This window comes from Chanos chanos, chromosome 14, assembly GCF_902362185.1.
Source record: "Chanos chanos chromosome 14, fChaCha1.1, whole genome shotgun sequence".
NCBI classification, from domain to species: Eukaryota; Metazoa; Chordata; class Actinopteri; order Gonorynchiformes; family Chanidae; genus Chanos; species Chanos chanos.
In genome coordinates this window covers 9,534,956-9,550,656 of record NC_044508.1, presented here as the reverse complement: position 1 = coordinate 9,550,656, position 15,701 = coordinate 9,534,956, and the positions used below count along the sequence as shown (strand labels likewise).

At 41.9% G+C, this 15,701-nt stretch overlaps 1 protein-coding gene across 2 annotated transcripts in view; it reads left to right on the top strand.

The window, feature by feature from the left end:
* Positions 1–15,701, top strand: part of iqgap2 (IQ motif containing GTPase activating protein 2) — a 46,789-nt gene that overhangs the window by 12,534 nt on the left and 18,554 nt on the right. For both annotated transcript variants that reach the window (XM_030791900.1, XM_030791901.1), the window contains exons 3-15: positions 2,673–2,829; positions 4,530–4,607; positions 5,637–5,713; positions 8,234–8,301; positions 9,357–9,470; positions 9,739–9,917; positions 10,348–10,435; positions 10,942–11,105; positions 11,467–11,554; positions 12,128–12,288; positions 12,593–12,759; positions 14,145–14,269; positions 14,533–14,696. In XM_030791900.1, the coding sequence (XP_030647760.1) occupies positions 2,673–2,829; positions 4,530–4,607; positions 5,637–5,713; positions 8,234–8,301; positions 9,357–9,470; positions 9,739–9,917; positions 10,348–10,435; positions 10,942–11,105; positions 11,467–11,554; positions 12,128–12,288; positions 12,593–12,759; positions 14,145–14,269; positions 14,533–14,696 (1,630 nt within the window). The remainder of the gene's footprint in view (positions 1–2,672; positions 2,830–4,529; positions 4,608–5,636; positions 5,714–8,233; positions 8,302–9,356; positions 9,471–9,738; positions 9,918–10,347; positions 10,436–10,941; positions 11,106–11,466; positions 11,555–12,127; positions 12,289–12,592; positions 12,760–14,144; positions 14,270–14,532; positions 14,697–15,701) is intronic.

Below are 15,701 nucleotides of genomic sequence, written 5' to 3'. Positions count from 1 at the left end.
ATATTTTTTTCCCCGCTAACTCTAGATTTTTTTACACCTCAAAAATGTTGAAAACTGGGACACTGCAATAGATCTCACTTAATTAGTAGAGGTCTGGATATAAACCTGACGAATTATTAACTAAATTCAGTGCTCATCACTGCTTTGTGGGCATTTCCCAAATGCCTTCAGAGAGTTGGTCTTGCCTTCAACCCTCCACTTTTAATGTGTAACTTCACCCCAACTCCTCTCTAATGGAAGGCAATATCTTGCATGACCTCTTATATCCGTTTTGTAAAAGGCAGCATATCTAATAACTTTTGGCTCTTGTGCAGTTCATGTTCACTCCTGTTTTTTTTTTCTTACTTTTCTAGTGAGATGTTTAATTTCTGCAGAGTGGGTTATTCGTAGCAGAAAGGTTTTGTAATTCTGGCGTGTGTGTGTGTGTGTGTGTGTGTGTGTGTGTGTGTGTGACCACATTTGTTTTTTTATTTGTCTGTAGTTTCAGGCTCAGGCTTAGTCTTGCATGACAGGGCTGTGAGACATCATGCTGACTGCACTCTTCAGAAGCCGCTATGCTTTCATACTGCTGGTGGTGTAAGGGAGACCAGTCGGTTTTGTCTGAGCTCGGTGACTAATATGGTTACTGACAGTAAAGTATAGAGACTACTGTAAACAATTAGAATCTAATGAGAGGTGTTGCCATGACAACAGGGGAATTCTCCAAGGCATCATCTAGGCAGGGCGTTACACGCGCTCTCACCGCCTCCTCTTCATAAGTTCTCATAAGTATGTTTAGATGCTCTGTACTATGTTATTGCATTTATTTTATTAATGATCACCGCTGCATCAAGGGGAACCAGTAACCCAGCTGCAAATATCTGAGATGAATCAGTGTCCAGTGGATTGAGAAGAAGACGCCCCCCCATACCAGTGTGACGGAGGGGCAGTGCCAGCGTAGGAGCCGTGCACAGTAAAGCTTTGTCTGAATGCATCAAAGGTCATTTGTTCATTAGGTCACTGTCTGCTTTGACCCCAGTGAAGGAAGCTTGCTGTATATTCACTGAGACAAACTGGCACATATGGGACTAATTAGAAATAACAGATGATATTGTCATTTTTGATCAACTCTCTTTTTTTCTGAACTGGAAGGCTATAGGGCATACATGAAGGTGTTTTCTTTTTTTGGTCTGTGTCTGTGATTGCAAACAGAAAAGACCGCTAGGCTTGTCACACTTTGTGCTTTGTTTTGAGTTACTGAGAATGAAGTGAGGTTATTGACAGACCTCCATGTCTCTACAAGACCACTCAGTGGTGACCACCCTGACTTAAACTCCATGATATCATAGCTAAGTTGTGATTTCGGGAGCTGAAATGTTGCGTTCTCTTCACCATTCAGTGTATGGTACACTCCCTCATTTGCTTCACGTTTAGTTCTTTCTGACCACAGCCAGTGGCTCTTTAAACATTCACAGTGCCAACCTTAAAACTGCAGTCCTATCTCTCATGAGTAAACAAAGTCTATTAGACGTTGAGAATGTTGGGTATGGCTACACAAGACCGGCTTAACCTTGACCAGGGAGCGTACGCTTAGGAAAAAGCCAATATTGACTGCCCGGTGTTCAGCACCACTGTTCTTTTAGTCTTAAGCTCACACGCTCTCCGAACACAAAGTGAGGGACAGTCCAAGGTTACGTTTGCTTACTTTTCCAGGTTTCCATGGTGAAAGTCAGTTTTGATTGTGGCGGAAAACTAGACAGTATCTCGTAAGTCATGTCGTTCGGTTGTGACCCAATTCCGTTTCATACAACTTGTGGAACCAGCACTGTCCCTATTGTGTGGCCTTACACATTTGAAATAGTTTTCAGTTTTACCACTTCTTCATTCAACTCCATTAGTTTTGTCTCTCCCACTTCAGCTTTAGCTGCTTTAATTCTCTTTTTCATAACTTCTTTGAAACTCCACCAAGATGATTGTTTACTGGCACCATTCTCGACGTTCTCTGCATTTTGAGCAAAAACACTGGAAATAAAACTGCAGCCCTGCTATTAATATTTGATCATTAGACCTTGCTTCTGCATTAGCCTGCCTGTCACTAAAAATAGTATAGACTCATGACTTATTTAGTCTTGAGCTGGAAATTTCCTTCCTAACCTAAAGCAACTTGGCAGATGAGACCTTTTTTTGTTTGTTTGTGCTCTGTATCACTGCTGCACCAGCTTTGGAACGGTCCTTTGTAGCTTGATGCTGAGTCACATTCACTGGACTGAGTTGGATAACAATAGGCAGTTTTCACTGGTCTTTTAGAGGATGGAAAAGCCTGTCAGCTTTATCTGAATTTGAAGCCAAAATCTTTTTAAACAATTCATTTTGCATGTCCTCGCCAGCTGTCCTCCATCACAGAGGTTCTACCCCTATGTGAGTCACTAAGGTGTAGCAGATGCAGGGTATACTTTATCTTTCCAGGCCAGACTAGAGGTTGTGTGTTCTGCCAGTCCAGGTGGATTGGGGGTTTGATTCCTGAACGCGGCACACATGATTCGACAGCGTTCCTTTTAAGACACTCAACCCCAGGCTTGCTCCAGAGATGTACTGCTTCTGAAGTTGAAGAGCTGTATGTTAATCTAGATAAGATCGCTGGCTAAATTTAGCTGAACATAAATGTATAAATGATATTCTGCTTGTACCCTCAGGTGGATGGAGGCATGTTTGGACGAAGAACTCCCCCCGACAACAGAACTGGAAGAAGGCCTACGAAATGGAGTCTATCTTGGCAAACTCGGCAAGTTCTTTGCCCCAAAAACGGTGTCGGAGAAGAAGATTTACGACAGGGACCAATCTCGTTATAAGGTTCCCCTTTAAAATAAATTTTACATTAAATAGATACACTGCCTGACCAAAAAAACAAAATTGCACGCTCTAATTCGTTGGACTGCCTTTAGCTTTGATTGCAGTGCACATTTGCCGTGGAATTGTTTCGATAACCTTATGCATCGTTGTAACATTTATTTCCGCCCAGAGTTGTATTAATTTTTGTCCGAGATCTTGTTGACTATGGGAGAGTCGAACCACTCCATAAAGTCTTCTCCAGCACATTCCAAAGACTTTCAGTGAGATTAAGGTCAGGACTCTGTGGTGGCCAATTCATACATGAAAATGATTCCTCATGCTCTTTGGACCACTTTCACAATTTGAGCCCAATTAATCTTGGCATTGTCGTCATGGAATATGCCCGTGGCATCAGGGAAGGAAAAAATCCGTTGTCGTGGTCATTCAGTACATTCAGGTACTCACCTGACTTCATTTTGTTGCCACGTAACGTTGCTTAGCCTAAAACTGACCAGTTGAAGCAACCCCAGATCATAACCCTGCCTCCATAGGCTCCAAATCTAAATGCCGACTTTTTTTTTCGGTCGGGCAGTGTATAAACATATGCGCATGTGACTTAACACACTCACACAGTAATTTTGACTCTCTTGAAATTGAGGTTGGGTGCTCTCTGATTTACACTCACGTCCAGCATTTTTGACAGGAAATGGATTTTCCCACATTTAGTACAGACATCCTTATTTCCTGTAACCCCAGAACTAAGCAAACTCTTGACAAAAACCCCTGACAAAAACACTCCCTGACAGATTTCTTCATCCTCTGCCCTGTTTTTTTCCCGCTCATCCCCTCTCTTTTTTTTTTGACACTCATTTGTCTGGTAAATGTATGTGCTCACTTCCTTGCACCTGCAGTGTGCACAGGGACATACTGTATGTCCACTGACATAGTCGTGGTCCGCCTCCGCTTTTCTCAAGCCGTACGTGTCTCTGATTAGCATTTAGAGTTACGCAACACGACTGATAAACGAGGCAGATTGCTGCAGTTGAAGTAATACAGTTGATACATGTCACCTGATATGTGAGTTCCACACCTCATAAAGCTACAATGCCTTAGATTTCTTTTTAGAAATTCTTTTGAATGACAGGTAGTCATTTCCCCAGTGTAAACAAGACACTTAATTGTGATGATAAAATTTCAACTGTGTGTGTGCGCATGCACACTGCTGTGTGTGTTTGTGTGTGTGTGTGTGTGTGTGTGTGTTTCACCTGAGACACCTAAAGAATGCAAGTGTACATGAATGCTACAAGAGGCACAAAGCACTTTTTCTTTGTATCTTTTAAACTCTCATTGATCTCATGTAAACTGTGCAGACGGATTTGTGATGTATGTCAGGTGTCCTATAGAGAAAGACACAAGCACACACACACACATATGGACACACACATACAGACACCCTGCCTTTCCCAATGCCGTAAGAAGTTGCAAAAGTTTATTTCAGTCTATGCCAACAAAAAAGGAATATCATACCATTTTCTCTCATTTGTTTACGAATAGAAATGAGAACATATTACATGCAACTGCATAGACTACATTTGAGCATTTTTACCTTGCAATATGGATCCTGATTTGCCTTAAAATGTGTGTGTGTGTGTGTGTGTGTGTGTGTGTGTGTGTGTGTGTGTGTGTGTGGGCGCCCGCGCGTGTGTGTTCTCTTTCTCCAGCGTACTGGCTTACACTTCAGACACACAGACAACACAGTGCAGTGGCTCAGAGCTATGGAGTCTGTTGGTTTGCCAAAGGTAAGGAGACCACTGCCACCTTCCCTCTGTGAACAGGGGCCAGATCACTGCTGTGATACACTATGCCATCCAGGAGAGGAAAAGAACTGGCAGTTTTCTGTCATATGGAAAGACTACAGCACAGACACATGCTGGGTACTGTTTGAGCACTCAAAGATTACAGCCTACTCTCTCAGGATATCTCAGATAAACACACACACACACACACACACACACACACACAAAGACTCTACTGTATCGATCTGTTCAGAGATAAGAGGAGGTCAGGAGTTGACAGGACAATTAAAACAGTGGCATAATTTATGTATAGAAGGTGCAGTTCTATTCTCCAAGGGTGAATAGCAGTGGAAAATGCACATTATCATGTGTCATCTGGTGTGCATGGACTCTTTTCAAAGGATAATTTGTGTGTGTAAACAACTGAAAGTTGAGCCTGAATGATTTTGTCATTACTGTCAAATTTGAAACAACAACTCTGGTCTTAGGTTGTGGAAATTTAGATGTAGTCACCAGTACATTAGCAGAGTCATGTAGTTTTCTGTTTGCGTGCTCAGTGCACACACACACACACACACACACACACACACACACGCTCATTAAGTTTTACTGCTCATAACTTTCCCTCAAGGGTGGTTCTCAGCTGTGATCTGAAAAGCAGTAGTTTACAGTGCGGCACACTACACACATTTAAAGCCGTGAATCCTATCTGTGGAAAAGAATTGTGTATCTTTATATGCCTAATTGTGCTATACAGATTAATCAAGCATATTTGTCCACATGAATCATGTGCACTTTTAGATTCATTTCCACTGACACTGTGAAAGTGGACAGTGTTGGGTCCTTGCTGAGGAAAGGTGTTATTGGTGTGTGACAGATGCATGTAGGTCCATGTTAACACACAACAATCTGTGTCACTGTTTTTATGTGTAAATCACCGGCTCACATGGCATTGTGAATACTAAGAAATCTAGAAAAACCCTGATAGAAAATGTGGGTTAAAAACAAACACTCACTGGCTTCTCTTCCCAGATATTCTACCCCGAAACAACTGATGTGTATGATCGGAAGAACATGCCCAAGGTGATCTACTGCATACATGCACTGAGGTATGAAAAGGTTTTTTTTTTTTTTATGTCCTTTTCATGCTCACCATTTTGTCCCTGTCATAGTTATATGCAGGTGTGGTTACTTATAAAATGATAATACAAAATGTAAAACAAAGTGCCCCCATGTACAGTACACGTAAGCACATTTTATAGCAATAACTCTTGTATTCATATTATGTGAGTAGAATGATGTGTTATATTTGACAGTCAGATATTTTATGAGACAGTGCTTTATTATGCCTGAACTCGGGTGGGATACTGAAATAGTGTTGAATTCAGCCCTTTTTTTTTCTAATGTTCCGCTGTGTTTACATAGTGTTGTTTTTAGTCCTGATGTCACGTGCTTTGTGGTAGATATACCTTCAGCTGTGATGGGTCACTTCCTGTGTGCTTTCAGTCATTTCCTGTCACCATTTCCTTTCAGTTCCCGCCTTTTTTTGCTATAAAGGTAGACTTTGGTGCGTCTGTGAGCGAGCTGCTCTGAATGGTGACATGCTCTCGGTATCATAAAAAGCCACATTTTATTCACGGGCTGAGCAGTGGATTGTTTTATGGCTTTACTTTTTTATTTCTTATCAATATGCAGTGATACACATTCATGTTTCTGCTCTCGTGATCTTTGCCCCCCCCCCCCCCTTACCTATTTATTTTCATTTTATTCAAACTATTGCATGTGGTTTATGTATATATATAATTTCAGTAGTCTTGAGCAACAAACAGCAGGTTTCATGCAGTTGCAGAAGAGCAGTTTTTCCCTGTGCATCCTGTTTTGCTCTGCTTTAACACATAGCACATAATTGTTGGTAGACCAGGCAGTCAGCCAATCTTATTTGAAACCCAGACATTTAATTCTCATTTTTCTTTCTTTCATTTCCTATTAATGTAGCGCCGATTGCTTAGAACTGCCATCATGCTTTGCCACTAAAATCTGTGCTGTTTACACTGATTTCAAATAAACCTTTAAAAGCTAAGGTAAAGCTGCAGCTGCATACAGTGGCAAGCTCTGTAAATATCCATCATTTACACAGCTCAGTGTTGGATGACTCTCTTGTTTTTACACCTCAGCTTAGCCAGAAGTCTGATAAACACTGTTGGTCTGGCAAGGGAAGTACCAACTTGATAAGCAATTGAAAGGCGGCCTAAATTTCATTGATGGAGGAGAAAAAACATACTTAGATTTGCTTGTTTTTGGTCATGTTTTCTGCTACACGAATAGAAATATTCATTAAGCTGACCGAGTTAGGCTAATACTTTTGTTTTTTTTTGCAAAATCTATGGTTGTCGACAATGTAGTCACTCCCTGTGCGATATAACGGTTTCTGGTTGTTACTCCTGCTTCTCTTTGGTCTCTTGTGTATGGCTGAGTGTTTGTGGTGCTGGCTTCCTCTCTCTCCCCCGTTTGCCTCACACGAGCTCTTCCTTCCTGGCTTCCGCCTGATACGCGCTCGAACAAACACCATTCCAGTGAAGAGACAATCCCAACAAAGACAACCAATCAACTCTACACACTACATTTTCCACTGCTTTCTGCTGTACCATGTCTCTCTGAGTGTCCCTCTGACTAAATGTGTGTCCTCTGTGTTTTTTTTTATTTTTTTTTTCCTGTGAGTAATGTTTATACTTCTCTATAATTTCTGCCCCGTCAAGTGACTTAAGAGTTTATTAAAAGAATGTTATACGTGTGCCCTGGAACACGTGGTGTTTATCAGCAACACTGTTGCGTTTATGCCAAGAGCTTTACCTTTGCACTTCCTGCTCTATGGAACATAAACTCTGCCAGGAGAAAAGTGCTCTCCCTCTGTTTATACTAATTGGGGTCAAAGGTAAAGGAAGCATGTTAGCTAGTTAGTTTCCTCACCAACAAATGCAAAATAGTCACCAGACACACTAAACACCTCAATAATTCATATCCATTTACCAGCCAGGAGTGGAGGAGTAAAAGTTTAATGCATTTTCCAGTCACCTGTCAGTGAGTGCGCAGAACACGCTCTATTTGATATCTGTCGCAGCCAGGCATTTTTAGACTGACCCAATACTGCCCTCTAGTGGAGAAGACCCTGATTCTCTGCACAGGAAGGTGTCTTAAAGTCACAAGCTCCTTAAATAAACAAATAATATATTAATTAAAGAATTCCCAACACATCTTAGCTTTTTCTAGCTATTTAGAGGTTGTTTTGAGAAAATCAATTGGACCATAGTGTCTAGCTCATTGGTGATGTCATAGAACACATAAGGAAACCTAAAATACAGCCATTGTCAGACAAACAGAAACACTAAATAATAAATGTCGTTTAGTGTGTGAATATCATTGTACATACTACTAACTGTCAGCTTCACATCAAAGTACACTGTTTTATTTCATTAACTACACTTTCTTTAGGGGTATATTAGGCAGTAACTTACTGATTACAGCTTGCTGTCTTATTCAAACTCCTTTACAGGTTGTTTCCTCATTAGACCGCTTTTAACACCTGCTAACCCTGTTTGCCTTCTTTCACTGTACTATGTTTTATTTTGCAGTTTGTACCTGTACAAATTGGGAATCGCTCCACAAATCCAGAATTTACTGGGAAAGGTGGACTTTACAGGTATCTAAAGTACATCTGTCTATGTCAAACTCCTGTCATTTTTGCTGCTCTTTATAAAGAAAAAGTAGTGTCATGAACTGAATCTGTTGTTTATTTATACACCTCAACCCAGAATGTTAGCCCAATATCTACTCTGAATACTTAATCAGAAATGTGGTGTTATTTGAAAGATATCAGAATGCTAAACCGATAGTTGTTGATTTCCTGGGAGAAGGAGATGTTTTGTAATTTGTGCACAGTTATGTTCTAATGATTGATTAATGCCATCACAGGGTGACCCTCTGTAGTCCATGTCTTAGCAGACCGCTTACAATACAGCCTGAAAATAACCAACTCTAGCTGTGATTATGATCTTACAGCAATCCATGAAAAATGACAGACAGAAATGCTTACGGATACTGCAGCGATTTTTAGCAATTCCAATGTGATTGTGAAGTTAAGTCAAGTTAAGTCAAGTTTGGATATGTTTAAGAGAATATATATTAGTATGATGGCATGCACGCAAACAACCAGCTAAGGTTTGCGTTATGTTCTTTTTAGATATTTATTTATTTCAAAAGACTTATTGTCATGCAATGTGTATTGTTCTGCAAAATGACTCCAGATGCTGGGAGATCTGGGTAGAATCTCAGAATGATTTGTGAAGTAGCCTGGTAATTCCTGTCTGTGCTGACACACAACAGTTTGTGTCAGTGTTGTATATGTAAACCAGCTTTTTAGAGGGCGTAGTGAAGGCGAAGAAATCTTGGAAAGCCCTCATACAAAATATGGGTTAAAAACAAACTCTCAAGGAACTCTCATAATCTCTGGATCATTCAGTGAGGAATACTTTGAATGTCCTCACAGAGGTGGTGGAATAACAGGGAGCAGGTGACAGGTGGGTCTGAGTAAAGAAATAACAATGAGTAATTCTCTCTCTCTCTCTCTCTCTCTCTTTTTCTCTCCCTCTCTCTGTCTCGTCTCTCTCTCCTTCTCTCTCTCTCTCTCTCTCTCTCTCTCTCTCTCTCTCTCTCTTTCTCTCTCTCTTTCTCTCTCTCTCTGTCTCCTTTTTGTAGAGGAGGAGATCAGTAACATGAGGCTAGAGCTAGAGAAATATGGCATCCAGATGCCTGCCTTCAGCAAAATCGGCGGCATCCTAGCCAACGAACTCTCAGTGGATGAGGCAGCGCGTGAGTAACACAAACCGCTCCGGTGACTCTGCACAGTACATAACATTATTGCTGGATAAATAATGTTTTCTGAATTATCTAGTGCATATATGTATACCTCATAAGCATGGCTTTGAATTTGTGCCCAGGAGACAGGTTGGTCAGATTATTTCAGACCATCAGATAATATCAATGTGATTATGGTTTATGATTATAAATAATGGGAAGTGTTGTTGAGTGTTGTTTTCCCTTGTTTGTACTAACTCTGCTGTCTGTCTTGTGTCACCAGTGCACGCGGCTGTCATTGCCATAAATGAAGCTATAGACAGAGGTCACGCAGAGGGCACCATGGCCGCTCTGAAGAACCCAAACGCCATGTTGAGAAACCTTCAGGAATTTTTGGCACAGGACTACCAGGACACTCTCAGCCAGGCCAAAAAACAAAAGGAGCACCAGGCCGCGGGGCGGGTAAATCAGCGAGCATTAACTCGCTATCAGTCAGTGTATTTTAATAAAACCAGCTCAGGGGTGTCACTCAGAAACAGTCAAAACGATGTTTGAGGTCTCTGTTTGAGGTGAAACTGGCTTCTCTCGTCACCTCCCACATTGTAAAACTCACAAACTTGCACAGTCCTGCATTCCAGCACCTGCGGCATCAGCTGCCTTGCAAATGAGAAAATGAACCATGAACCCTCCCCAAATTATCTGTGTACCCTCCCACGTGACCTGTCTCAGAAACCTTTTTTAAAAGCCTAATGAAGGAGTTCATCCTGAAAAAGATTTAGGTTCAAACTTCTCTTCTGCCTAAAGGTACACGAAAACAAACAGGCCCCCTTCTCTTTCTCTCTCTCTCTCTCTCTCTCTCTCTCTGTGTATGTGTGTGTGTGCGTGTGTTCAGCGGACCTCTGTGGCAACTGAAGAGAGAGACGTCTATGAAGAGTTGCTGACTCAGCAGGAGATTCAGAGCAATCTTAATGTGGTGAACAGTGAGTATATTAACCTCTCTACAACTGAACACTTTCTCTACAGCTCCAGTCACTGGGCCTTCATCTGTCTGAAGATGCTCACGTGCAGAAACAGTTCATTTAAAGAGCCGTTCGTTATAATCACATAATTCAAACCCAAACGCCTTATGTCACTGAAATAAGCACTATGTATTTTCATGATCGCTAATATAAGGAGTCAATGAAGTGCCGCTCTGGCGCAATCAAAGGTGATGATATATACCTCGCACCTGTTTGGGATTATCGCTATAAGGTTTGATTATTGTGTATGTAGTGCTTATAGTGCTATTATGTGTGCTTGTGTGTGAAGGTGTTATAAGTCTTCTGTGGAAGTTCCATAAATGAAACTCGTAACACAATGCGCTCTTTGATGTCCATGTATTAAACCTTGCTCATTATGAGTGATCTATAACGGAACAGAAGGTAAAATAGATGTCCTTGAGGATGAGGATGAGGAAAAACCGAACCGTACCTCGTTGTGTCTCCAGTGTTTGATGCAGTCCAGAAGGTGAACGAGGCCATCGATGCCCAGGATGCTGCAGCTCTCCTAGCCAGTCTCAGGCTCCCAGCTCTGGGCCTGCTGGGTGTCCTGGATGCCAATGCTCTCTGTTACCTGGAGCACTTCACATCCTACAGACAACACAAGGCCAAGGTAGACCCAGCTCCCTCATGAACGCCTCATGAAGGGATTCAGATGAAAACTGCAAAGTTGGGATGAGCTGCTCAATGTCATGTGTAATATAAAAGGATTTTCTGGCTCAGTCAATGAAAAACAGTTTTGGCTGTTGTACCCTGACTCTTCTAGCTACAACCGCACAATGCAATGGTAGCTACAGAAAACATCTTCTGTGTAGAGTATCCAACATTGTTGATCATTATAGTTTATTCAGATAAAAACAGTCTTTAAATGTGACAGTGTTCTAGTGGCTTAAGTATGATGATGATGATGATGATGATGATGGTGACGATGATGACGCCAATGCCAATGACACATAACGCTTCACCCTCCACAGGATGTGGGGCCGGGCGTTAGACTGGAGAAGGAAGAGATGCAGCGGGTTGTGATGTCGTGTAATGATTCTGCCGAGGCAGAGAAACGCAGTACGTCACACATCAGACCCTCCTTAAGGCTACAAAAGGACAAGTCTAGGCGTGTTTTAAAGCACTCTGGAGACTGATGCCACAGCAGTTTTCCATTACATTACTGAGAGCATGCAGGTGTTAGGAATGGAAAACACTGCTCTTTAGAATACCGTATCAGCCATAACAATCATATCAAAACCAGTCTTAAATTATTATCAGTGACTCTGAGTTAGTTGGAAAATTATTGAGCGGATCCTCGGTCCTCCTTGATAAACATGAACACTTGTGGAGACATGAAAAGCTGTTCAGTTCAAGTCGAGTGTTACCGGTGTTATGACTGGACTTGACTTCATTTGCTCTGAAGTGATGCTTGATGCTATAAAATGAACTCTGGCTACTGTGTAAGTGTTGACGCCTCATGTCGACAATGGGCCAGACTAGTGTTAGGCATGTTTGTGATAGAATAAAGAGTTCTTGATGTAGGATAAGCTGTGTTATTGCCATTCATACAGTATCTATGCATTATGAAGATGCATATGTCTGTCAGTGATTGGAGGAATCTGAGACGGTATGTGATTACGATTGGTGCAGAAATGGAGGCCATTGCTGCCATCAACGCTGCTATACAGCGAGGAAACGCGGAGGAGACAGTGGAACTTCTTATGAATCCAGAGGCCCAGCTGCCCATCGTTTACCAGAGTGCTGCCAACCTTTACCAAGCTGAGCTTTTCAGCTTACAGATGAACTGCAAGGTTAGCTCTCTTTTCTCTCTCTCTCTCTCTCTCTTACACACACACATGCACGTACACACACACACACACACACTCAAATGAATGTCAATCAGAGCAAGTCACTCTTTCACAGAATCCCCAACCCTTGTCATGGGTCTCACCTGTCATGGGACATTAAAGTGTACCGCCTCTTTCATGTATCTGCAAGAGTCTCTGCGACTTTATGTGGGTTTTGTTGTTGTTGTTTGTTTGATTGTTTTTTTTTTTTTTTTGGCCCAAAGCCTGTATTGTGTGAACTCACTTCCCATCATTTTGTTTAATGCAGAACAAGTCTGGCCTAAGTTATGAGGAGCTGTGTGTTGCCGTGGAGATGCTGTCTGCCGTGGCAGTGCTTAATGAGGTGTTGGACACTAAGGACTCTGTGGCGGTTACCGAGCAACTTGCTGACTCTCCACTGGGTTTTAGCAATATGGACCATGACAACATGCAGAGGTAACATCTGAACTGGCCTGAAAACTCAGCACTTGACAGATTTTGCTGGCTTGTGATGTTTAGAGATGCATTTTCAGTTAGGCCCCTTTGGAAATTGACTGACAATGGTAATAACAAATCCCTAAATGCAAAGGATTGACAGAGCTCAAATGAATCTAGCTGAAAATTGACAGTTTTTATTGGCAAAATGTATCAGACGCTGAAAAATGCAACAAACACAACAGTTCAGCAACACTATGAATCTATGATATGATCTTATGGCTGCTGATAATGTCTGCTACAGATGCGTTACAGATCTTATGACCACGTCCAAGAATTCTCTGATAGTTACTTTTAGTCTTAGAAGCAGATTTCACTAGCACAGTGGACAGAGTCATTAATTCAAGCTGAGGAATGCCCATGACTAGTAACGATATATAAATTTCATGTCACGTCCTTGCTTCCAGTCTCATCTGGATCCGCCAATCAGTGTTCATCTTTTCCCGCCTACTGATTATTAGATCATTGGACTGGTTAACCAATCATTACTCATTTCTGCTCTGTGTAATCAGACCTCATTAGCTCTGTGTATCTATTCTTCCTGTCTGCTCTTCATGCTTTTGCGAAGTCTCGCATTCCCATTGAGTTTCTGAGCTGTGTCATACATGTTCCAGTCTGTTTTCTGGGGTTATGACCTCTGCCTGTTTTACCTTGTCTCTGCCTAGCCTACAACATTCCTGTCTGACTTTGTCTCTTGGATTTTAGCCTGTGTTTCTGTATTATGTATGATTTTTATTATTTTGTATTATTTCCTCCTGGACCCTGGTTACTGGTGATTTGAGCCAATACCTGTCCGAACTGAATCTCCCTGTATTAAAACCAGTGCTCGGCATGTGTACCCAGCCTCGTTGCCTAAACACAACACCTCATAATTGAATGATTAAGAATGGATGTGCTACTGAGGGCATTTACGGTCTTGTGACAGGTCACCATTTCTCAGGCGCTGCCTTGAAATGAGAGCGGATTTATTAGCTTTTCAGTGTTGCTATTTCTGCCAAGTTCATTCATCAGTTTGGCTTTCTTAACTCTCCTCGCTATCTGAACAGCGGCAGACCGATGTGCCGATTGTGAAACGATTACAGCGGTGCTGTTCTTCTTGCCAGGGTGCCAGTCAGACATTTATGTTTGTAATTCAACCGCACGTATCCTCACAGCAGCCCTATTCAGCAGAACTGAAATCTCCGTCGATTCCAGAAATGAAAATCTCCCAGAGATTTTCCTCCTACGGATTTAGCAATCGAAGTTGAGATCTTTAGATGTCATGGAAATGAGTGGTGGGTGTTTTGGTTCTCTTGATCTGATCGTCGGCATTTTCTTAATGTGGGTTCTGTGGTTCCCGCCCACAGGTATGCAGATATGCTAATCAAACTCAGAGCCGAGACCTCATTACAGGGGCAGGAATTTCTCACTTGGAACGACATTCAAAAGTGCATTGACACAGTCAACGTCCAAGTTCAAGAGGAACATGAGAGTAAGGACACATTACATGCATCTCATTGTAAATTGTCAGAGTTTAAACCATCCAAGTATCAGTGAGCATGGACACAATTAGATAGTGGATGTTCAGTTCAATATTTGTGACATTAGCCATTGCACAGTTTAAGCGTTTTAATTCATGTTAACACACTGAGTTATTAGTGTTATATTACAAATGCAATTACAATGCCATAATGCTGCATTACAACAAAATTAATGTGATACAGCCGATTACAGTAACATTGTATGACTGTGTAGGAGTCATTGCTATTGCGGAGATCAATGAAGCTCTGAACTATGGAGATCCGGAGAAAACCCTCGCTGCATTGCTGCTTCCCACTGCCAAGCTCCAGGGGGTCAACCCAGCTTTGGCCAAACACTATCACGACCTTCTGCAGCACACCAGAGAGAACTTATGTAAGGTAAGGTGTTAATGCCATCACATCCAACCAAGCTAATAAGTGTCAGTATTTATCGACTACTTTCTTTCCCAGAAAAACTCTTTTGGTTTTTGGTTAGAATACTCCTGTTAGTGTGTATCAGCACAGTATTTTTGATGTCTTTGATGTGGGGCTGGTTATAGCAAAGTTTGCTGATTTTACACACAGAGCTACTGGTTGGTCAAATACTATTCAAACTGCATGCATTGTGAGGTTACCCAAAATATTAACCGACAAAATCTTGATTGCAAACAAGCGTCAGAACAACAAAAGGATTCAAACCACACTAAGTGAGTTTCTCACGGCAACTTTTCCAGGCAACACAGTATGTCGCATTCAGATTACAGCCACAACAATCTTTGAACTATTGTTTTTCCTTTTTAGCTGTTGGGCGTCCTGATGTAACATTCGTAAGAAATGTAACTTTTCTCAAGAATCCCCACCTCAGATAATGCCTGAAACTCCCACAGGTCTGTTTTTAAATGTCTGAAAATGTCTTGGAGTTGAAGTCTTACTGATAAGGAAGGACAGGAAAGGGTCCAGACAGCTATGAAAACAGCAGAGACACACAGCTGCGCTGTAGTGAATATAGAGTGTATCCTCTTGACCGCTGTACAGTTTTATGTAATGCATACAGTGAATTACGTTGCTCGGTGCCAAACACACCAGGAAGATAGCAAACACCAGCGTGCTTGCCTTTACGTAGTGGGCCCAGTCATAGTTCGACCTGCTGAGCTGAAGTATGATGGATCCGTAGGCGAAGGCGATGACCGCGGAAGGCAGCACGAATCCCAGACCGATCAGACCCAACCTGTAGGGTATTAAAAAGTTGTTGGACTCATATTTGTAGGGCAGGACGTCGTTACACGTGGTGATATTGAGTTGGACGATTTGGTAGCTATGGTGAACCAGGAACTCTGGCACCATGGCGGCAGCACAGACCACCCACACTGCCAGGCTGCCCAACGAGATGCAGCAAAGCTTGGA